The sequence below is a fragment of the Montipora capricornis genome, chromosome 2 (genome assembly GCF_036669925.1).
Source record: "Montipora capricornis isolate CH-2021 chromosome 2, ASM3666992v2, whole genome shotgun sequence".
NCBI lineage: Eukaryota > Metazoa > Cnidaria > Anthozoa > Scleractinia > Acroporidae > Montipora > Montipora capricornis.
The window spans coordinates 19443741-19467709 of NC_090884.1; the positions used below are offsets into that span (position 1 = coordinate 19443741).

General features: G+C 40.1%; 1 protein-coding gene across 1 annotated transcript; it reads right to left on the reverse strand.

Annotated features, from left to right (window-relative positions):
* Positions 1 to 7917: 7917 nt before the first annotated feature.
* LOC138039019 (growth arrest-specific protein 1-like) lies at positions 7918 to 9731 on the reverse strand. The gene has a single exon (XM_068885166.1). It carries the CDS (start codon positions 9663 to 9665, stop codon positions 8913 to 8915), a length of 753 nt encoding a protein of 250 aa, XP_068741267.1. The 5' UTR covers positions 9666 to 9731; the 3' UTR covers positions 7918 to 8912.
* Between the last annotated feature and the right edge of the window lie 14238 nt (positions 9732 to 23969).

The window sequence follows — 23969 nt, forward strand, 5'->3', positions numbered from 1 at the left end:
AAGATACCCCCAACAATATAAAAATAGTCCGCGAAGGAGCACAATCAAGCTCGATATATCATCTTTAGCAAATGTTAGTACACTCCCCCCTGGGATACAAACGAGTGGGTGTTCCCCCCCCCCCCCCCCTTCCTTTCCCTGTCAAGATGGCGACGGTTATGATAATTTTTAGTTCAGGCATTGACGACAGGGCTGCATCTCAAATAGCTATTTGCGTCCGTGTCAGCACTGTTATCCGCCCGTGTCGTTCCTACCTTTTATCGGAGAAGTTTTCAAAAGTTACGGAATCTACCACTGTGTTCGAGGTAACCGACGACGTCCCGCACCTTCCGTCGCGGTACTGGCAAATATTTGAAGAGCATAGATCCAGAGATAAAAATCGCCAACACGTGAACAAAGCAACTCCCGATTGTGGCGGCCTAAAAGGGTCGCACAACGAACGATAATAATGAACTACTATCAGGGGTCGCGGAGTGTTTGAAGGTTGGGGGGGGGGGGCGTGTGCTAGGTTTTGGTATGGATCACTGAAGTGTGAGAGAAAGGGGAGAGGTCTCGGGGAAAACAACACCGTAAGAAAAAATTGGGGTGGGGCCCTGGCCCCTCCCTCTCCGTGGCCCCGGTCTATCAGACCAGAGAAAATTATCGAGATTTTCTCTTTGTCCTTTAAGCAACAAGAGCAGACAGATATCAGTGTTGAGAGAAGTGTGGCGCGTAGGCTCTAACAAACTAGATATTCGAGTCTAGAAGAAAGTCGTACTATCCTTTCTGAATTGCAGTGGAGGAAGAACTGCTGGCGCTCGTTGCCTATGCCATTTCCAAGACGCGAGATGGATCTAGTTCCCGTAAGGTCCCTTTACACTACAGAGCGCTCTTGACCGCAAAAAGGGGTCCGGACTCGGTTTTTCTCGGTTTTGGAGCCATAGCCGCCTATGACCCCAAAACCAAAAAAAACGGAACGAATAGTTTACACGGCAAAGATATATGGTCCGTACCTACTTTTTAAGGGGTCCGGACGCAATCTTTTTTTCTGTGGTATAAATGGGCCTTCAAGCAATAGATTTGTTCGCTGGCCTTTCAGGGATATAGGGATTACTTCACGGTTGGTGAGCGCGCACGTGAATTAAATGAACGAGGGAGGAACGAGTGAGTGAGTTTTATACTTCCCAACTTGTGAATGAAATTCGTCCAAGCGAACTCACCATTAAGGAAATATAATTTGTATATAATATACAGAGTGAGATAATTCTTTTTCACACAACAATTTTAGCCGTTCCTTTTCTGTCAAAGACATCGATGAGTTTGCATTGTCCCTTTGCCTTTCTTCTTGAGATCGTTTGTTTTAATTTTATGGCCGTTCTCACTTTTTCAAAGCCGGCGTATTTCAAACACTTCACAAGCCTTGTGGGCACATAATCTTCTTCAATGTATGCCATTCAGTGATGAATGGATTTGTTCTTTGACGGGCCTTCACTCGCCTTGCAACGTCAAAAAGTCCCCAATCAAAGCGATGCTCTACTCAGCTTTCTTTCTGTAGGAAGCTTCGAGAAGCCTATATCTCCAAACCTTAACTACCAAGACGAAAAAGCAGAGATTCACGTATTACCAAGTGAAAGGCGCCAACACTGATACGATTTTTGTCACAAGTTTAAAAATAGCATCGCTTGTGGCCTGTGATTGGTCATACTATTTTTTTTTCATTTAACTTAAGGGGCAAAATCAGAAAAGTTTGTAGTTCGAAAGCGTTTTCATTAGGGTCCGAAGCATTGTTATCACTTTAACATTGATAGTTCTTTGGTTAGTCTTTTGTTGCTGATGAAGTCTTATTGGTATATATTTCGTGTCGTTGGATCATTTAATTGAGTGGGAGAGTATTAAAACGCAGCTAGTTTCCGCTGTCCACAAGGCACCCAGGACAATCACAATCGACATTTCATTGAGTTGTTTGTTTCGCGCACTTTGTATGTGCTGGAGAGGATTTTAATGTATTGAAATTTATCTTGGAGTACGTCTTAGTTATGTATAAGGGAGTCTGCTGACCTTTACATTTTGTTTCATAACGTATGATTTTGCTCACAGAAGGGCATCATGCTATTTACAAATTGACTTCAAAAGGTAAAGGAACTTGTTAACGTTAAATGTCCAATTTGAAGCCTTTCAGCTTTGATGAAGAGCCACGGTTATTAGCCATCAAAAACTGGTAAATTCTTGCGTGGCAAATGGGCTAGTGATATACATTCTTTCATATAATTTCAAATTTTCAAAGCATCACTGCTGACAGATTACACTCTTTTTTTTTTATAAGAATATATTTTATAAGAATATCAAGGCTGAAATTTGCGAAATTTTAAGGATATTTTAAGAATAAGGCTGAGGCTGAGATTTTGAAAAGGATAGATATAATTTTGTGTGTTGAAACATCTGTAAATACAATACAATTTTATGTTTTTAACTCAACCGTATAAAATTATTCCTTTCTCTGAACGGCGAAACCAGCCGACAAAACGAAAAAACCTGCACTAGCTATAGCAAAATGTTCAACGCTAAAGACAGTTCGATGAACGGTACATGTCATACATATGTACAGAATTCAGCACAAAAGACATGAATTAACCGCAAAAAAGTATTATAACACCTTAAATAACAAAACCTACCGAAAACAGATCTAGTTACCAAACACTTGCAATTGATACCCCAATAAATTCTAAAACGGAAATGTCATAAGCTAAAATTTAAGAATAATACAAGAATATTTTCAGCCTAAAATCGGCAAAAAAATAAGAATATTCAACCTGGGACGAAAAAACAACATTCTTATAAAAAAAAAAAAAAGAAGAGTGTATCTGGTAGATAAGGTCAAGTACAGTCAGTAGTTAATTCTGTTCTGACTTATGAGAAAACGATAGCCGACCATAACCTTGTGCTAATGAGGCAAACGAATGTAACAAAGATTCCCCCTATATAGTAAAACACCCAGTAACTCACTAGTTATAGGGAGCCTAAGCATGCCCATTTTTGAGACGCGGACGGCAACCGGAAGAGAACATTTCGCATGACAGGGCAGCAGCGTCTCGCAGATTTTCATACTAATCATTTCTAATGGAGAAAAGATGCTTAGCAATGTAGACGTGGTTGTGTTAAGACAAGTTAAAAGGGAAAACAACTCACTTCCGGTTGCCGTCCGCGTCTCCAAAACGCGCATGCTTAAGCTCCCTTATAATCAGTGTCTAGATACGCTTCTACCATGGCGCAATCAACAAACAAAGCGCTCCGTGGAAAGGTTATTAGTATCAAGGAGATCGCTCAATTGTCCAGGGCTCTTTCTGTTGTGACCTGTTGTCGTGGTGAGGATTGGCGGCTGTCTTGGCCATGAATAATGAAAAGTGCGGAGTTGGTAATACGAATTCTAACACCTAGGAGTCACACGTCTTCAATTTTGCTGCCGCTCCTCAGCTTTCCAGCAATGGTTGCAGAGGTTGTGAGGCCATCTCCGCGGAGGAGACTGATGAAACTCCGTGAGCGGGCAAGATGAACCAAATCCTGCGCTGTGATTGGCCGGATTGAGCTATCTTGCCCGCTCGGGATTCTCGCTTGGTCCCGCAAGAGCAAAGATCATTTTTTTGGTGTTTTATCCCATATAATAAATCTTTTTATTGACCAAGCTTGTTTTCGTGGGTTTAGTGGTGTCGCCTCTGCGCGCTTTGAGTAAGCGCCTGAGTGGCAGTCATGTTCGTAGCTACAATGCTTTTAGCATTTAATGTACGTCTATTAAAAAGACACTTGAAAACACTCCTTAATTGGTCAGTTCCATTTGACATTTTCTTGCCTCCTCGCTGAGCAGGCTGAGTACATTTAACATTGCCTTCCCGTTCCTTGCAAAGCTGCAACGTGTGCTAATGCCAATGCAAGAGTTTTAAAACATCGGAAGACACAAAAAATGCACATCTAGTACTTCTTCCGAATCATCAGTCAGTTCGAGTATAGTTTGGCTAGTTTGTAAGGGCCCAAGGAAGTGAAATATTTGTTTAAGGAAAGGTGAAATTGAATAGTCATTTTAAATGACATTTTGCCCCGTGACGCCGCCGCCTTAAACGCTTAAGAATTTCATCTCTCCGCGAGGCCGTAGCTAGAATGTTTGACTGGGGGAAGCTGAATGAAGCGAGCGCCGAAGGCACAAGTCGTTGTTACGAGGGTCTGGGCAAATGCAGAGTACTTTCATAGCTATTTCGTCAAAAGTAAACGTTATTAGTCAACAGTTAGAGAGACAGGTACTTTTAGAGGTTAAGGTTTTGTTAACTACTGGTTTTACCAGTAATTTCTGTTTACCCAATCAAGTTGTCTTATTACAGTATTAGTGTTAAGCTATTGATGTATTTGGAATTACAAGATAAATATCACAAAGTTTTCATTGGAATCTAGTATGACTGTGAACTGCAAACGGAAGGATCACCCAACTTCAATTTCTGGCATGCACCCCTTGCAACTGCACCCCTGGCCCCTCCGCTAGCTACGGCCTGCGATTTTGCGATGAGCACTCTCATGATAATCGACAGTCCTGATCAACCGAAATAGAATCATCAATGAACTCGCTCCCCCAGAACAATTGTGTGTATTGTGTGCTGGCGTACTCATTGAATCATAAATTTTATAGTAATCAATCATCAAACGTAACACTCTGCCTGGTGCGTTCATTTAAAGAATTTCGAGCAAAAACCAGCGGAGAGCGCGGCAAGAGTAGATCAGTGACAGTGGGGGTGGAAAGATAGGCCTCCAGGAGCACTGTAATCCTTGAATTGCAACTACCAAGTCACAATTCATACCATTTGTTAAGAAAAAATCTAGCAGAATGATTAATTCGTTTAGAAAGACTGGATACTCAGCTACTATTGATAGCGTTACGGGACTAAGTAATCAAAACAATAAATACACTATTAAAGAGCTCTTCATACAGCTTCACAATGGCCTTTTTTCCCTTTCCGAGCACGTCAGTTTTTGAGTATCTGACAACCTTAGGAAACCGACAATTTTCATGCCTATTTAATCCAATGTACATTTACTTTGCTTGTACAAGAACCGCTCAAGTCTACACACAATTAGTGTAACCTTTGTTTCAATCGTGTTACCAAGGTTATAGTAGGTGTTCTTCATTTCCGCCCATTTTGGTGGTTTCCTCGGTCTTCCTCGGAAAGTTTAGGCTGTTCAATGGCAAACCGCAAACTACCCATTTTCCGCTTTTTGTTTTTTTCCTGACACGGAAAGTCGTTTGTAAGAAATAAACAAACAGCACCATCCAACAATTTTTCTGCTTATGCTTACTCTTACGCAAACAAAAATAGAAAAGAAAGGTCAACAGGAAGACCCCTGGAACAGTCAGGACGTCTTGAGTCAAAAGGACACGCTAACATGTTTTTATCATCTTTTGGTGAAAGCTTGATATTGTAGCCTGATATCCGCTGTATAAGCGTCATTTCCTGATGAAAGTTGTCAAATGCCAAATGGATTATAATTATTAATGGGTCACCACCAGCTGCTTGCTACAATATTGTAGCTGCTTGACAATAGTACCAGGCCTTTCTATGGGCGTCACCGATGGAAGGATTACTATAAGCCTCAGCTCAGTTTATTTATGATTGTTGAAATGCAGGCTTATATCTTTTTACATACACAGGTAAACTGAATGCATGCTCTGGACAATGCATTTCTTCAACTTGGAAATACTAATTAGATTAAACCTTTTGAGTATAAACCAGAAAAGTGACAAATTATGCGAGTTCGTTGTTGACGTTGCTCAACTGAGCGAAAAGAGTTGTGTAGCAATGTTCAATCGCTTCTTCACACCTCCCGGTTTGACGAAGGATTCGATTGTAATGTGCTGGTTGTCGAAAGAATTTTAATGTTAAAAAAATGCGAGAAGAAAGACGATTTAAGACAGCGATCCTGGGGGCATATTCATCCAATGCAAATATTTGTAATGAAAGAGTGTGATGACACTAGCATGTTTGGGGTTATCTTACTCAACGGAAATAACCAGCAATAAGATATACTCCACCGTTTACCTCTTAACTCTTTCCTATGTATCCCATCTCCTGGTGTCCTAACAACCAAGATTTACAATCCTAATCATGGTCTTTGAAGACAAGCATCAAAAAAATCGAATATTTGTCAAATAGAATATAGAACTTTCAATGAAATTGATTGTAACTGAATCTATATCGGCGGAAATGGCTGTCTTAAGCTTCTGCCATACCCTATCGATCATAATAGTAGACGCTCTTCGTAGCAACATATTGAGAAAAAACCTTGCGTCGTTTTCCCTTTTAGTTCAGTTTCCATACTCATGGATTTGAATCCCCTTTTCCACCGCGGTGGTTTCGTGTCTGCTTCCAGACTCTGAAAATTCTGCCAAAATTCAGGAAATTCGAAACTGTGGCATAGCCGATATTCCCCTTACAACACAGTAAATTTCTTTGCCCTGGCCCGTTTATAAGGGTACCCACTGCACTTGAATATCTCACTGCTGACAATCATTCCACAGTCAGTGGAATTCTTTTTTACAAAGTCAATTTTACAACTCAATATTTTATTTTTGCTAGAGATTTATTGACAGCTGAATCTTCTATAACCTATCATCAACTTAAGAAGGATATCGAGTCAAAAACTGAGAAGAAATTAGTGTATTTCGTTTAACTTTGAAAACATTGAAGCATTCTTATCAAATTGTGAACCAACAACATGCTGAGATTTTTCGGTTCTTTTGACGCGCAGATTCCTCTTTTTCCTCTTGAGAAACTGCGGTCTGTGGTCTGTGGTCTTTGGACGTAAACAAAGCAGGGAACTTTTTAACCACCCCTTTTCAGTTTTCTTAGGGACACGGAGATGTAAAAACATGCTCTCGCTGATTAGAGGGTCATAAGCCGAAACCATGTCCTCGAAAGATGACGAGAAACTACCAGAGAGGGCAAGAGACAGTGAAGAGACTTATCAAGTCTTGTACACTTGCAAGTCCATTGGATTAATTCATTCCGGGAGACAAAGGAAAAAGCCTGTGCGAATGTATTTCACCGGCACATTAAAGAAATGATAATAGGTTGGGTTTACTTTTCCTCATTTTTCCCGCCCTCTTGGTTATGATCAGTCCTTGTGTGAACTTGAAAGACAAGAGTTTAAGGCCTCGTCCACACTATGCCGGATAAATTTGAAAACGCAACTTTATTGTTACGGTTAGGCCTTCCGTCCATACTACAACGCACATATCCGCATAAAAAGATCCGCGAAAACGGAACTTTTTGAATACGCTCTCCAGAGTGGAACAATTTGAAAACGCAACTTTTTTGTATTAGTGTGGACGGAGAACTTTTCGTATCCGGAACTTTTTGAATACGTTTGCATCATTTTGTCATGTGATTTATCATGTTTTCTGTGTTGTTGGCAATAATTTCTTCTTTAATCGCTTATTTGGAGTTAAGTATTGCTTCAGTTCACATGAATATTGTACGCCAGAGAATTAAGACAATCATTGGTGTCAAAGGATACTAGGAAAGCGAGGCGACGCTCTTAACCTTACAATAAAAATACAAGCAGAGACGCTTCTGGACTCGACCTGGCAGAACGAGTGCGTGGTGAAACAACTTTGTTAACGAAGTGGTTGTCGCTGAAGAATGGAGAGAAATTTTCGAATGTCTACTTACTGTGAGCATGCTCAAAGCGAGATTATGCAATTGTGCCGCCGATAAAACGCTGTAGTGTGGACGAAAAACTTTTGTTCCGTTTTCGCACCTAAAGTTGCGTTTTCAAATTTATCCGGCATAGTGTGGACGAGGCCTAAATTGAGTCTACCGTCTCTCTATGCAAGCGTATAAAAAGAGGCAGAGTCCCTTTTACCTATGTTCAAAACTATAAAAAGCGAGCAATCTTGTAACATAAGCGTTAAAAACGAACTTTATTGTAAACTAAATACGGAAGAAACGCCATTTATTAGGATTTTAAACAGGTCAACTTCATTCTCGTTATCCGATTTACTATTCCCTCTTACCAGATCAAATAGAATCATTTGACCTTTTCCGTTGAACCAAAAAATTCAAGGCAGACAAATTCTTTCAGTTAGAGCCCAAAGGTGGACTGATACACCTCACTCAAAAGTACCTCTGTATGTTGGTCCTACGCACAAAGACAGAAGTTGAAATATCTGAAGAGATAATCACTGGTAATCCCGATCGTATGAAGCGTTTGGGTTTGATTAGCCGACGTAAATGCCAATTTTATGGAGTGACCCCTCTATGAAAAGATAATAGTCGAGACGACCTTAGGATTAGTGACAACAGCGTGAAGCTATTTCAAGCATTTTTCGCTTTCTTCAGTGTGTACAATCCTGTTTCCGAAGCCGCAGCGTATATTCCCTGGAAAAGTAAACAATCTTAGATCGAAAAAATAGCACTACGAACAAAACCTGCTACACCAATGTTAAGTGAAAAGATGAAGTCAAAAAGCCTTCTCTGACCCAACCACTTACACTTAAGAAGAGATTGGTTTCCCAAAGGTTGTATTGTCTCGATTGTAGTAGTTAAAGGGAATCAAAAACCCAAATAAACTGTAAAAATTGAAAACGTTTTTGACAGACTTCATTACATTGGTAAAACAGGATTGACAATAACCCTGAAAACAATCCATTTCCGGACAAGATTTCTTTACAGCAGGAATATTGGAGTCCTTTACACAGTTAGTTGTTTGCGGGACAGACCATAGCTTAACACACCCAAGAATATACATTTCCAAAAACAAAGATACACCTAAGATGGCTTGCGAATGTGACAACACTGTAACACGTACGAAAGATTTGATACCGATCCACGCCTGGGCATTGTATTTTAAGTCTGGGTTATAAGTACAACAAATGTCACCTAAAGATAAACAAACTGCTATCGATTGAACAACACGTATATATGTGCGATAATTGCTGCACACAAAATCCACTCAGAAAGTTCGAATAGTACGTTTGCAGTGTTACTCCGCCTTCGCTTTACATCTGTTTCTTGTCTTGGTGTTGGTTCATTGCGAATAATTCGAGTTCCTTTACATAGCTCTTGATAGTAAGCGTGGATGGCCCGGCAGTAATGCTCATTTCTACCGTCGCATTCACAATCATTTAAGGCTTTTCCTAGATCAAAACGTAGCAGTTCTTCTTGAGCTCGCTTGCAGTCCTGAGTACAGTTAAGACCAGAAATCAACTGTGAACACCGCCTGAGAAAACTGTCTTGCTTCCTCTTGCAATACTTGTCATGATTACATCGATTCCTCGCCGCAGTGCAGCTATCAATTGTGAAGTTCTCTTCATTCATTCGAACGCACCGTTTCATGCGCGCCTTTAGAGTCATACAGTTTCCGTCTCCTCGTGCACAAGCGCATGATTCCATGTATTTGCCCCAACGAGAAGAGGTGAAGTTTTGAATAGCCATCACACATGTTTTGGGACAAGTCTTTTGCATTGCTCCCGTGATAAGTTTATCCATTCGGCTGTAACCTAACGCCGACGAACATTCTGGGCTGAAAACCTTCATAAGCATGTGTAGGCATTCTAAGCTTTCAGTTGTGCATATTTCCAAAGCTCGGTCGCAACTCAACTCACTCCGCGAGAAAACAAGCAAATTAGCCAGCCAGAGAAGCCGCCACATACTGCCACCGAACGAGACTTCGCACTCTTTCTCTAGTGCATTGATGAGCGAAAGAAGATGCCAGAATATAAAGGCCAAAGTGATTGATTTATTATTGACACAAGGATGAAATTCGATAATAGATTACGGTGAAAAGACCAATGCCTGACGTGTTACTTGATCTCAGGAAGTGGTTGTTGTCAGAATTGTTTCCCGCTTGTTTCAATGTCCTTGTTTCCTGCTTGAATTACCTTTATTTTGTGGTATTAACCGGGTTTAGTGAGCACAACACTTCATCATAAGATGTGTCGCGTATCGGCTTCCCTGCGACGAATCTTGTTATCTTTGTCCACTGGGGTCAGTCGGTCCATATTACCCTGGTGGGTGGCCGAAAAAAGTGTTGGGCCACGAGAAGTTATCACCTGACAGCCCTCAAATGACAACTATTTTCAAACAAGCCAGAAGTGGGGGCTACATAGTATTTACACTGTATTTAGTAAGCACTTTAACAGGCTCCAAAAAGCGACTCACAGACTTCCCAAACAACTTCAACACAAAGCCCGTTACTCAAATCTCTGACAACTTCAAATCTGCATACATCAAGACTCTCTAAAGCTCTTTGCGAAACTGTTCCTTTTCTTAAGACATGGGTGTAAACCCTAAAGAGCCTAATATTACTTTCGGAATTTTTCACAAATTCATATCAGGCCAAACTTTTCGATCCGTTTAAATTTCCTCCGCGTCACTAATTTTCTGAGCTTGAAATATTCATTGAACCATTCTGAGTGATCAGTACAAAATTCTTTTCAAATGCTGAATCTTCTGGCCCGGGTTGCTCGAAGTATGGTTAGCGCTAACCAGCGATAAATACCATGGAAACCTATTGGTTTTTATACCTCTTAACCAACGGTTAGCGCTAACCGGGCTTCGAGCAACCGGCCCCAGGACGATAACTTAGCAACCGGATGAAGTTTAACTGGAGTCCGGTAACCGGCAAGGCTGGAAAACCAATTTGTGGCTCATTAATCGGCTGGTGCTTGTTCCTCAAAAGACCCGCTACTAGCTTTGCACATGGCCAACTACTGATGTGTAAATCTAAGATTTCAGCTTATTTCCGAGAACTTAAAACTGGCCTAGCTCTCGTTCGTCTCTAGCTCGGTTTCTGGATAGCACCGCGGTAAAATACAGTATTTCAAAGATTCGCAAAACGAACGCCAAGTTTGGACGCTATGGAAGATGGCTCAAAAATTCAAACCAGTCAGTTATTTCAACTAAAACTCCGCAAAGCGCAAGTCGTGCTCTTTGATTATTTCCAGATTGTTAGAGCGAGTAACAGTAGGGGAAAAAATTGTACTATTCATCGAGGCCGCACTTTAAGAAAATGCGAAAACCGATTAGGCAAAGGAAAAAGAACAAACGTCAACGATTGGATAGCGGCTCGAACCTTGCTACTCGATCTTGGAAACGGTTTGGAGTCGCGGGCTTTTTGAAGGGATTCTCGAGGTTTTTGTTTCGATTCCAGAAGAGTAGACCGTGACCAACAAACTCAACACCGCCATATGTGAGGCAGAGTCTGAGAATCGAACCCGGCGACAATGGTGGAAGGCGAGTGCTCTCAAAAGGCTGACTGCATCATCTCTACTCCCATATTCAAAATAATTAAAACTAATGAACAGGTTAATTACAATTAATTACAATTGTTAGAGTAATTGCTAACTCGATGTTGTCTATGTAAGGAGCGTTTAAATCTATGGTAAAAGATTTGCGAGCGGACAATGGAATTTTTTACAGCTGGCACCTCTGTAAACTGCTAAAACAATCACAAAAAACCATACGGTCGAAAGTAATCGTTTCATCCGACACGGAAAGTGTGCATGTCAACATTTCAGGGATAAAATTGGTAGGAGTGGTCTAGTTATTTAAACAGAAAATCCTGAAATGAATCATTGAAATGTGGTTGACACAAAATCAATATTAAATTGACTAAAACCTGATTTTCATAAGCATGCTTATATTTTACCATTATAAATGGCAAGATTGGTTTCCAGAGTTTAAAAACACAGGCGTTCGTAACAATAAGCGTAGTTTATGAGAGCTTTCCGTGGAAACGGTTATTTAATGACAAATAATGAAGAATAAAACTAAAATGTCGTTGGTAACGTGAACAACGATGACAGCTACGCTACATTGAAGGGAATCTCGAGGTTTTTGTTTCGATTCCAGAAGGGTAGATCGTGACCAACAAACTCAACACCGCCATATGTGAGGCAGAGTCTGAGAATCGAACCCGGGCGACAATGGTGGAAGGCGAGTGCTCTCAAAAGGCTGACTGCATCATCTCTACTCCCATATTCAAAATAATTAAAACTAATGAACAGGTTAATTACAATTAATTACAATTGTTAGAGTAATTGCTATTAAACTCGATGTTGTCTATGTAAGGAGCGTTTAAATCTATGGTAAAAGATTTGAGAGCGGACAATGGAATTTTTTACAGCTGGCACCTGAGTGTAAACTGTTAAAACAATCACAAAAAACCATACGGTCGAAAGTAATCATTTCATCCGACACGGAAAGTGTGCATGTCAACATTTCAGGGATAAAAGTGGTAGGAGTGGTCTAGTTATTTAAACAGAAAATCCTGAAATGAATCATTGAAATGTGGTTGACACAAAATCAATATTAAATTGACTAAAACCTGATTTTCAAAAGCATGCTCATATTTTACCATTATAAATGGCAAGATTGGTTTCCAGAGTTTAAAAACACAGGCGTTCGTAACAATAAGCGTAGTTTATGAGAGCTTTCCGTGGAAACGGTTATTTAATGACAAATAATGAAGAATAAAACTAAAATGTCGTTGGTAACGTGAACAACGATGACAGCTACGCTACATTGAAGGGAATCTCGAGGTTTTTGTTTCGATTCCAGAAGGGTAGATCGTGACCAACAAACTCAACACCGCCATATGTGAGGCAGAGTCTGAGAATCGAACCCGGGCGACAATGGTGGAAGGCGAGTGCTCTCAAAAGGCTGACTGCATCATCTCTACTCCCATATTCAAAATAATTAAAACTAATGAACAGGTTAATTACAATTAATTACAATTGTTAGAGTAATTGCTATTAAACTCGATGTTGTCTATGTAAGGAGCGTTTAAATCTATGGTAAAAGATTTGAGAGCGGACAATGGAATTTTTTACAGCTGGCACCTGAGTGTAAACTGTTAAAACAATCACAAAAAACCATACGGTCGAAAGTAATCATTTCATCCGACACGGAAAGTGTGCATGTCAACATTTCAGGGATAAAAGTGGTAGGAGTGGTCTAGTTATTTAAACAGAAAATCCTGAAATGAATCATTGAAATGTGGTTGACACAAAATCAATATTAAATTGACTAAAACCTGATTTTCAAAAGCATGCTCATATTTTACCATTATAAATGGCAAGATTGGTTTCCAGAGTTTAAAAACACAGGCGTTCGTAACAATAAGCGTAGTTTATGAGAGCTTTCCGTGGAAACGGTTATTTAATGACAAATAATGAAGAATAAAACTAAAATGTCGTTGGTAACGTGAACAACGATGACAGCTACGCTACATTGAAGGGAATCTCGAGGTTTTTGTTTCGATTCCAGAAGGGTAGATCGTGACCAACAAACTCAACACCGCCATATGTGAGGCAGAGTCTGAGAATCGAACCCGGGCGACAATGGTGGAAGGCGAGTGCTCTCAAAAGGCTGACTGCATCATCTCTACTCCCATATTCAAAATAATTAAAACTAATGAACAGGTTAATTACAATTAATTACAATTGTTAGAGTAATTGCTATTAAACTCGATGTTGTCTATGTAAGGAGCGTTTAAATCTATGGTAAAAGATTTGAGAGCGGACAATGGAATTTTTTACAGCTGGCACCTGAGTGTAAACTGTTAAAACAATCACAAAAAACCATACGGTCGAAAGTAATCATTTCATCCGACACGGAAAGTGTGCATGTCAACATTTCAGGGATAAAATTGGTAGGAGTGGTCTAGTTATTTAAACAGAAAATCCTGAAATGAATCATTGAAATGTGGTTGACACAAAATCAATATTAAATTGACTAAAACCTGATTTTCATAAGCATGCTCATATTTTACCATTATAAATGGCAAGATTGGTTTCCAGAGTTTAAAAACACAGGCGTTCGTAACAATAAGCGTAGTTTATGAGAGCTTTCCGTGGAAACGGTTATTTAATGACAAATAATGAAGAATAAAACTAAAATGTCGTTGGTAACGTGAACAACGATGACAGCTACGCTACATTGAAGGGAATCTCGAGGTTTTTGTTTCGATTCCAGAAGGGTAGATCGTGACCAACAAACTCAACACCGCCATATGTGAGGCAGAGTCTGAGAATCGAACCCGGGCGACAATGGTGGAAGGCGAGTGCTCTCAAAAGGCTGACTGCATCATCTCTACTCCCATATTCAAAATAATTAAAACTAATGAACAGGTTAATTACAATTAATTACAATTGTTAGAGTAATTGCTATTAAACTCGATGTTGTCTATGTAAGGAGCGTTTAAATCTATGGTAAAAGATTTGAGAGCGGACAATGGAATTTTTTACAGCTGGCACCTGAGTGTAAACTGTTAAAACAATCACAAAAAACCATACGGTCGAAAGTAATCATTTCATCCGACACGGAAAGTGTGCATGTCAACATTTCAGGGATAAAAGTGGTAGGAGTGGTCTAGTTATTTAAACAGAAAATCCTGAAATGAATCATTGAAATGTGGTTGACACAAAATCAATATTAAATTGACTAAAACCTGATTTTCAAAAGCATGCTCATATTTTACCATTATAAATGGCAAGATTGGTTTCCAGAGTTTAAAAACACAGGCGTTCGTAACAATAAGCGTAGTTTATGAGAGCTTTCCGTGGAAACGGTTATTTAATGACAAATAATGAAGAATAAAACTAAAATGTCGTTGGTAACGTGAACAACGATGACAGCTACGCTACATTGAAGGGAATCTCGAGGTTTTTGTTTCGATTCCAGAAGAGTAGACCGTGACCAACAAGGAGAATCGAACCCGGGCGACAATATTAATGGTGGAAGGCGAGTGCTCTCAAAAGGCTGACTGCATCATCTCTACTCCCATATTCAAAATAATTAAAACTAATGAACAGGTTAATTACAATTAATTACAATTGTTAGAGTAATTGCTAACTCGATGTTGTCTATGTAAGGAGCGTTTAAATCTATGGTAAAAGATTTGCGAGCGGACAGTGGAATTTTATACAGCTGGCACCTCTGTAAACTGCTAAAACAATCACAAAAAACCATACGGTCGAAAGTAATCATTTCATCTGACACGGAAAGTGTGCATGTCAACATTTCAGGGATAAAATTGGTAGGAGTGGTCTAGTTATTTAAACAGAAAATCCTGAAATGAATCATTGAAATGTGGTTGACACAAAATCAATATTAAATTGACTAAAACCTGATTTTCATAAGCATGCTCATATTTTACCATTATGAATGGCAAGATTGGTTTCCAGAGTTTAAAAACACAGGCGTTCGTAACAATAAGCGTAGTTTATGAGAGCTTTCCGTGGAAACGGTTATTTAATGACAAATAATGAAGAATAAAACTAAAATGTTGTTCGTAACGTGAACAACGATGACAGCTACGCTACATTAAACGTCACTTTGAAATGAATATTTGAGCAATAGTAAACATTTCATGAATGTTCTATCATTTTCACGTTGATCAATGATTTTTTCTCTGAACACTTTCTCCATGCAACAATTGGCCGTATTTATACTAGAGGACGTCTAAGACGTCTCACACGTCTAAGACATCTTAGACGTCTTAGACTAGTATAAATACGGGAAATAAGGTGGATGCATTGTTAAACGTCAGACGAATTAAACATCTCAAGTTAAGTGAGTCGAAACGACGCACTTAACAGACGTCTTAGTCGTCTGAGGCGTCTAAGCCGTCTCATATAAAGACTAGACGCACTAAACTAGGGCGCACTTAGCAATGAAGTGTACACAGTCTCTTTGGTGATTACATTTCAGTATCTTTTGAAGAAAATTGCGAATTTGATTTCTAGCCGTCGAAGTTAAGTGCGTCCCGTATTTATATTAGTCGCACTTACGGCCAGACGTTTCATGCGTCTGGACGTCTTAGACGTCCTCTAGTATAAATACGGCCAATGATTTGTTTGTTCCGACAAGGTTGCCATTGTTCGATCGAAAAGATTTGGCCCAGCAGAGTGTGTGCCTGCCAAAGGGACCAAAGGAGTGCGAGGGATTCGCCCTAGTATTAACATTCCTCATGGTCTTTAGATCCACATGTGATCTATGAGTGATATTTTATCTTTGAGGTTTAGAAGGCTTTTAGTTTGCTAGAAGCCGATGAAAATGTGATTAAAACCCTTAAATTTTTCAGTTTGGAAATGTAGGTTTTGTTGAATCTTTTCGTCACTGTTGCAGTACTGGGAAGCTTAATTAAATCTTCTTCATTGCGCTCTTCAAAATGAATAAGGAATCAAAATATCATCTTCGGATGAAAATTTTAGAAGACAGGTATAAAATATCTCAAAAAAAAACAGGGGCACCCAACGTCAATTTTCGGGAAATATCTGTTCGGAAGACGATTTGAGATCTAGAACTTTCGGAACATTGGTTGTAGAATTCCTTGCTTGCCTGCCTGTCCTAGGATTTTCGAACATCTAAAACATGGTATAATTGCCCATTTTACACGGATTTTTACCCTAAAAGGGTCACCTAGAATTTTAAGGCGCCTTTTTCCGGCTGAAATTTTCGAAAAGGTAAGTTTGACTGGCAGCAAGCCGGCGGGAATCCGAACGGATGAGAAAATGTTAGGGTTAGGGTTAATATGCCTATACCCACGGGCACCCAACGAATCTGTTCCTCACATTATCTGTTCCCCAAGGAATCTTGCTGGCTGGCAAAAATACAGGTGTTTCGATAAGCTGGCTGGGAAATTTTGTTATTGATAGAGGTTTTGCCTGGGAATTACTGACTTTTTCTAGCATTTCAACCCGAGCTGGCTGTAGAAACTCTGAAGACTGAGGACGACTAAAAAAAAAGAAAAAAAAGAACCCCTTCCCTCGCCCAGAGAGTAGTCACAAACATGCGACGGCTGGTCAGAGTGATTGCGCTAGCGGAAAAAACCTGTTTTGTCCCGGTTTTGTCGCTTTTGTTCGGTCGTTTTGGATCGAAGGATTTGAAAGCGCGTGGAATTCCTGGCTGGGAAATAAATTTGATCAGCTGGCTGGGAAACCAACCAATTTTATCTAGCTGGCTGGGAAATTTCTTGTGTGTCTTGCTGGGAAAAAGGAACAGATAATGTTTTCCCAGCAACACTGAAAAACACCTGAAAATGCCTTAATAACATTTATTTTCATTAACTGTGGCATAATAATACATTTTACAACAAATTGGTCGTTGGGTACCCCTGTATACCTACCGTTTAAATACTAAAATACGTTTAACAATGCTATGTTTAAGTGGTTTTGAACTCATTCTCGTTGGGTGCCCCTGAAAAACCAAAGGAGACTGGCGTTTACAACTCTACTGAGAGCGCCGTAATACAGTTCCCTTCTCTGACTGAAATATAATGTCTCGTTGCATGGGAGTTTTCCTGGTTTCTTTAATATAGAACGATCAACAGTTCCACTTGTTATCATAAGTGAAAGCGGGATGATAACTGTTTAAGCGCCTGAACAGATCAGTGGGCTTGTCTTCAACGCTGTATCCGCTTGGAAACAATCACCAGTGTACCGGCCGGTCGTCGGCCGGTCGTAATGAACCGGGCGGGTTACTGACTCGGAAAAGGTCAGGCAACTTCGAATTCGAACTCCACTTTTTTTGGAAAGGGGGGATATAACGTTTCCCATACCGCATCCGTCACTTTGTTTGTAAAGGTGGCCATTGAAACTGAACACTCCGGGGGACTCCCATATGGAACAGACGAGGATGCTCGTCGGAAAGTTTGAATTTAACCCCTAAAGGAGACCATCTGGGCGTGGCTCAAGCTTTTTGTGACCCCTAAAGGAGACTAATCTGGGCGTGGCTTAAGCAAATCTTGACCCCTAAAAACAAGTTTAAAAGAAAATTTGACTTCTGTTTCACTTTGCGTAATTCTGTGTTTCTTCGCGGAACCCTAAACGAGACCTTGGCGGCTTAAAATATTGGCGCTTTGCCCAGAACACCCTAAGCGAGACCAAAATCCAAAGTTTACACCCCTAAGCGAGACGACGAGCATCCCCGTCTGTTTCATATGGGAGTCCCCCCCACCAGGTGAACACTGTACTGCACGCTAACAGTAAGTCACATTTTCCATTTTTACATCTGTTTAACTAAAAATGTATTTCTTGTGCAAAGGTATTTTTCTATGACAAACAAATCGTCTCAGACGGATGAACAAAGCTTTAGATAACTAAGTCGTCTGAACATGATTTGTCAGTCGACGAAGACCACATTTCGATGACGATTCTCGAAAAGGAAAGGAAAGGAAAGGAACTTTATTTAAATGTGTAATCGTTCTAGCGCTGGAGCACTTATTGGGGACACAGTAAACTGAAATTAACAATCAAGGTAAATCAAGTCAAATATTGGTTTTTGAGGAGAGCGGAAAACTGAGGTCCCCGGAGAATAATCTCTCGGTGCAGAGACGAGAACCAAAAACGCAACCCTCGCCGTTCTCAGGTGGCTCAGTACATCATCGGGCTGTCATGCAGGAGGTCGAGGCTTCGAAACCCGGCCGGATCAACACCCAGGATCTTAAAATAACTGAGGAGAAAGTGCTACCTTTGTAATGACATCTGCATCTGCATCTTTCAAGTCTTCTTGGATAAGGACTATAACCCGTAGGCCGAGTCACACGAATACCTTCTATGTTCATAAGTTCACTGTGGGACGTTAAAGAACGCACACACTATTCGATAAGAGTAGGGGATGGAGTCCCCGGTGTCGTGGCTGACACTTTGCCGAGTGCTGGAACGTGTAGAGGGAACTTGTAGATATAGATATGACGCCGAGTCTGGAATTGAACCCGGGCCACATTGGTGGGAGGCGAGTGCTGTCACTATTACGCCATCCCTGTAGGCCAGCCATCCCTGCACCGTCGACCTCAGTTCGGCCTAAATTCGCGTTACATGAAATAATCAACAAATAAACCACTCCGGGGAAATGGAACTAGAGATGGAAGGAATGGTTTATGTGAGGTTTACAACGCGAAGGGTAAAGGTAACCAAGCCGTACCTAATGCCAGTCTTCATGCATTCTAACGCATCCAGTAACACTCACATTACTATAACAAACCATAGAATTTGTTCGTCCTCTAGTGAGACAACGGCCTCATGATATCGTATTTATATTTACATACTTGTATTCTGGGTAGAATGTTGAAGAGCATTGACTATAACTTAACAGGAGCCTTCAATCGTTGAAGTTATCTGGTGAGTTTCGGATCATACGAAACAGCACTATCGCTATGAACGATGATTAATCCTGCAGCCTGAACTCCTGTGAAGGTATTAATATTTATATTTACTTTAGCTTTGTAACTATCTACTGTGACGTTAGAGAGTACCTCCTTTCTTCTGCTGAGCTTCAGAGACAGACTTTTCCAACAAGTATCAGCTAGTGATTAACGGTAAAGGGCATTCCGGTAATAAAATACCAATTGAAGACTGTTATGATTAGCTTTGACGTGTCACCATTATATTCTAATGTACCAGTAATGGCGGCAATCCTGGTGTGTACCGACAAGCTGTACAACATGCCAATAGACCAGAGACCCCTGATTGATCGATAAACCTTTATCACACTCGCCAAAGTAGCATCATGTGAAGTGGTCTTGTCCACTCACGGTGGCTTCTATAAACAGGTTGATGGTCTGGCCATGGGGAGTCCTCCTGCCCCACATCTAGCAAATGGGTGGCTCAGCCAGTTTGAGAACCTCATTAAAGATGACGCAAATATATACGATAGATACATGGATAATATCTTGAGAGAAATCAAGCGCTCATGGGTGGAACAGAAATTGGAAGAAATTAACAATATACACACAAGAACTTAGAGTTTACCCTCGAAACGGAAGTGTCGATTTATCGACATGCGATTAATCCACGACCATGAAACCGGGAAAGCTATCTTCTACGTGGTATTTCAAACCCACTGACACAGGTCTCATCATGAACTATCATGCTCTAGCATCATAGGCTCTTGACAGGTTTTGTCCTACCCAAGTGATTCGTCTCCATTGCTCAGATAAACCCTGAATGACCAGCAAGATTAAGTGCTGGATTGCGAAGAGACAGCGAATGCTCATAAGTAGTTTTATTTTCACTTTACCCTGAAGATGACTGCAAAGTCGAAAATATTAGCTAAGAATTTAGTGAAGAAATTAGCCATCATGTTGGCTCCTTTTGACCATATAAAATACCAACGGAGGCAGCGTGGTCGAGTGGTTAGGGCGTTGGGTTTGCATGCGGCTGCTTCGGGTTCAAACCCTGTTCTAACCTCTGGTTAGGATTTGTTTCTGGTTGTCTCGGAATCAACTCTACCACGCTTTGTAAATGGCCAACTGGTTGCCTCCTGCCAGTTGGGGTTCTTAATAATGTTTCTGTTAACTTTGAATTGTTTCTTTCACATTGTTAAAAGTGGGGTGCCTGTAAACTAGCTTGATAGCTAAGTGCACTTCCACTGTAAACAAAGCATTTACATTTACAACTCTATGTCTTTGAGATTAAGGTAGATAAGCCTATTTTCAATGACGAGTACACTTCCGGAAGCCTTTCCAAAATGAGTTCGAATGAGAGCAATTATGGGAAAATGATACATTGTTTCGATTTCCTTTTTTGAAATGTAAACTGAAGATAATTGAAAATATAAAATTGTATCCATATTCTAATACAATTCATTTGTGACCTCTAACAAACCAGTGTGCGAGAAGAAAACAAGGATCTGAAGCTAGACCGAGCTTCCTTTAACAACGAACTATTATCAGTGAAAGTGATTGTGTAGTTGGTTAAAAATTGAAAGACTTGGGTTAAGGTCCTGGCCTATCATTTGATTTAAAAAACTTTTTGAACTCAGCAGTGAACTTGTCCTCTCCCGTAGATTTAACTTAAAAGATGTTAATGGGACGTTTCCATGGAAAAGTTTGAATTCTTTCAACCTCTCAATTGCTCTTTGCAATTGAACTTATTTTTTTGCGAGCTTTTCCTGACAATAGTTTACCTGAGTGGAAAATTTAAACCTGAATTAGACAGTGCTTTAAAGCGGCCTGTCCTGGGGGGTCCACTCTAACTTTTTACCCAGGTCCACACCCTTTATATACCATTTTTGACAGAAAAGTTACCCATTTCATATAGCTTTGATAGAAAATGGTACTCCTTTCACATACCTAGAAAAGGATGACTACATCTTCCAGGACGTAATATGTAAAATACTAAACCCAGAATGATTGAAGAAAATAAATGGGAATCGATTCAACTTCTTTATCACAGGAAGTTTAAGCGTGTACTCTGCAGAGCGTCTGACAGTTTCCACGACAAAAGTTCACTGAAGTTATATTAATCCCCGTCCGGCGGGGTTAGTATCTGGATGAGAGACTTCAAAATATACGACTTGCTGCCAGAAACATAGGACGCAAAATTCTATTTTAACGCTCAAAAATTCGAAGTAAAGCAAGGTACAGATTTTGTTAGCCTGCTTCATACGAAACAGCTATTGATGCAAGGTAAATAAATGAGGGATTTTGAAAACTTTTTTCTGCAATTTTGATCTTAATTGTTAACAGACGTTTCGACTGAAACGATCAGTCTTCATCAGTGAAGTTTGTTACGTGGTAGTTCACTATCACGTGACAAACGTCAAGGGACGGAGACGAGGGCCCGGTCCCAAGTGTGAGACAGAGAGAAGGGTCCTCCACCCTTTCCCATATCGCTTCCTTGATCCCCCTCCTTCGCCAATCTCCTTCTTTATCTAGAATCTTGACTCCCTTCGAATCCAACACGTGTCCTGTGTCCTTCAGGTGACAATAAACTGCTGAATTTTGAGCAGGATTGGGGTTCGGCCGTTGATGTTGTTTCAGCCTGGCTCTGATGGACTGAAGAGTCTCACATAGGTTTCGACGCAGCCCTCCCCTCCACAGGTAATACCTCATACAAGGTTGGAACGCTTCTCAAACGGTTGTTTGTCTTTAACCTTGACCAACTGTTGTTCTGAGATTTGTAAAACGCTGGTACGCAGTGTTCTTTGAGAATGTTCTTAATAATCTCAGATAGGCCTCGTATGTAAGGGATGTTTACCTAGACCTTGTATCCTCTCTTGATGTTGTCAATGGCAACCCCCCCTCCCCCCGTTCATCGTCATCGTTTTGGTTTCTGCTGAACACCCAGTCAGGATGCCCGCATTTTCGGGTGGAGGACCCTGAACAGAAAAGGGGGGCTCCGGTTCTCTCTGTCTCACACTTGGGACTGGGCTCTCGTCTCCGTCCCTCGACCTTTGTCACGTGATAGTGAACTACCACGTGACAAACTTCACTGATGAAGACTGATGGTTTCAGTCGAAACGTCTGTTAATAATTAAGATCAAAATTCCAGAAAAAGATTAAAAAATTGCTCACTTGAATTGAATCTGGATGAATAACAACATTCACTTTTAAGGTAAATAAATATTGATACACATTTTTAAGGAAGAGCACAAGGACGTTTTTAGGAAGTGTCGATCAAGAATAAAAAAAAATTGTTATCAGCAACAAAATTTGCGACATGAAAACAATATTTTTCTATTGTTCTTTTTTCTATTTTTTCTATTGTTCTATTTTTCTGTTGTTCTTCTTTTTTTTTGGCTGCACAAGGAAATCGCAAAAATCGAAAGTGACATCGATTTCAGCGTCTTTTTTGTGATCAAGTTACCTTGTGCGTTACGAACAACTGGATACATCTTTGGCAAAATGACGGCAAGATATCGGATTGTTGTTTTGTTAGTTAGTTTTTTTTCTTTCAAGTGTTATAAAAGTCGATGAGAAATGTGGGAATTCGACACAAAGATCACAATCGTCCAACTCTTGGTTGACCATTGCTTCTGCAAAGACAAAAAATCATTCTCCTAGACGAGGTTATTTATCATCAGGCAATTCCAACATTTTGGAAATATTATTCATCAGCGTCACAAATTTTGGGGCTCATTTGTTGAACCAACAGACATGTTCATTTTCTTGTTTCACCCAGTTATTTCCGGTGCGGCTGTTAAATGACATGAGAATTTTAAAAGGTTCTTCAGCTTTGTTTCCCTCTCACCTAACACACAGGCGGCTTCCACTTCTCTATTTTTCATACAGATATAAATTTTTAAAAGAAAAGTGAAGCAAAAAATTGCGTGAATAAATTACAAGAAAAGAAAGAGGTTATCAGTGAATTCAACAGACACAGACTAGCCGATATACATATACATGTAATCTACATGTTCACCGATCAGCAAAATTATAGTAGTGTTGCCGAACGTACACTTACACTCGATGACTAAAAGATTTCGACGTATGTGAAGTTGCGATTTTTTGATGTTTCGCTTAATTCAGATGAGCTCATCTTCTCTATTCCTGGAAAAACGTTTTGAGCACAGCGCCGTGGGAATTTCAACACAAACAAGCTGATGAAATCTACATTTTTTGCTGATCTAACTCAATGATAAAGATGAAAATTGTTTTCTACTGTTTTTCTTTCCTTTGCGAGGAAATAACTGTTGATTTTTCTTTTCAATGCAGGCAGAGAAGTTAACCTGGTCTTTAAGAGTAAAATGTTATGGTCGACTGGTGAATTTGTGGGCTGTGGAATGTGAGCTTGCGTGACGATCTCCGTAGACGCGAAAAAAGTGATTTTGATAAAATCGGACATTTAAATATGTCTGTTTATTTGACAATAACGTTATCAAACAGTTTACATTCTGTTTTCATTAAGAAAATTAAGAATGGAAAAAGTGGGCCGCAAACAAACATCAATTGTTGCAAAGAAAACCGTACATTAGTGTCGTAATTCATGCACGCGATACAGGCCTAAAAATCTTACACTCACTCACTCACTCACTCACTCAGACAGACAGCCCCGATGACATTGTGTGTAGTGCACTTAAACCACAAAAACTAGAGAGAAATCCCCATTCTATGGACAGCAAGAACAGGATTGGTTACCTTTCGTAAAAGAGGGCATGTTGAGTTTTACTCCTTTTTTTGTGTAAAGATCTCTTGATTGTAAAATCCCTGTCCGCCATGACTTGGTCTCC

Bases quoted from the DNA above. Each gene is read 5' to 3' on its own strand.
- LOC138039019 (XM_068885166.1), bottom strand. From the start codon at position 9,665: ATGTGGCGGCTTCTCTGGCTGGCTAATTTGCTTGTTTTCTCGCGGAGT.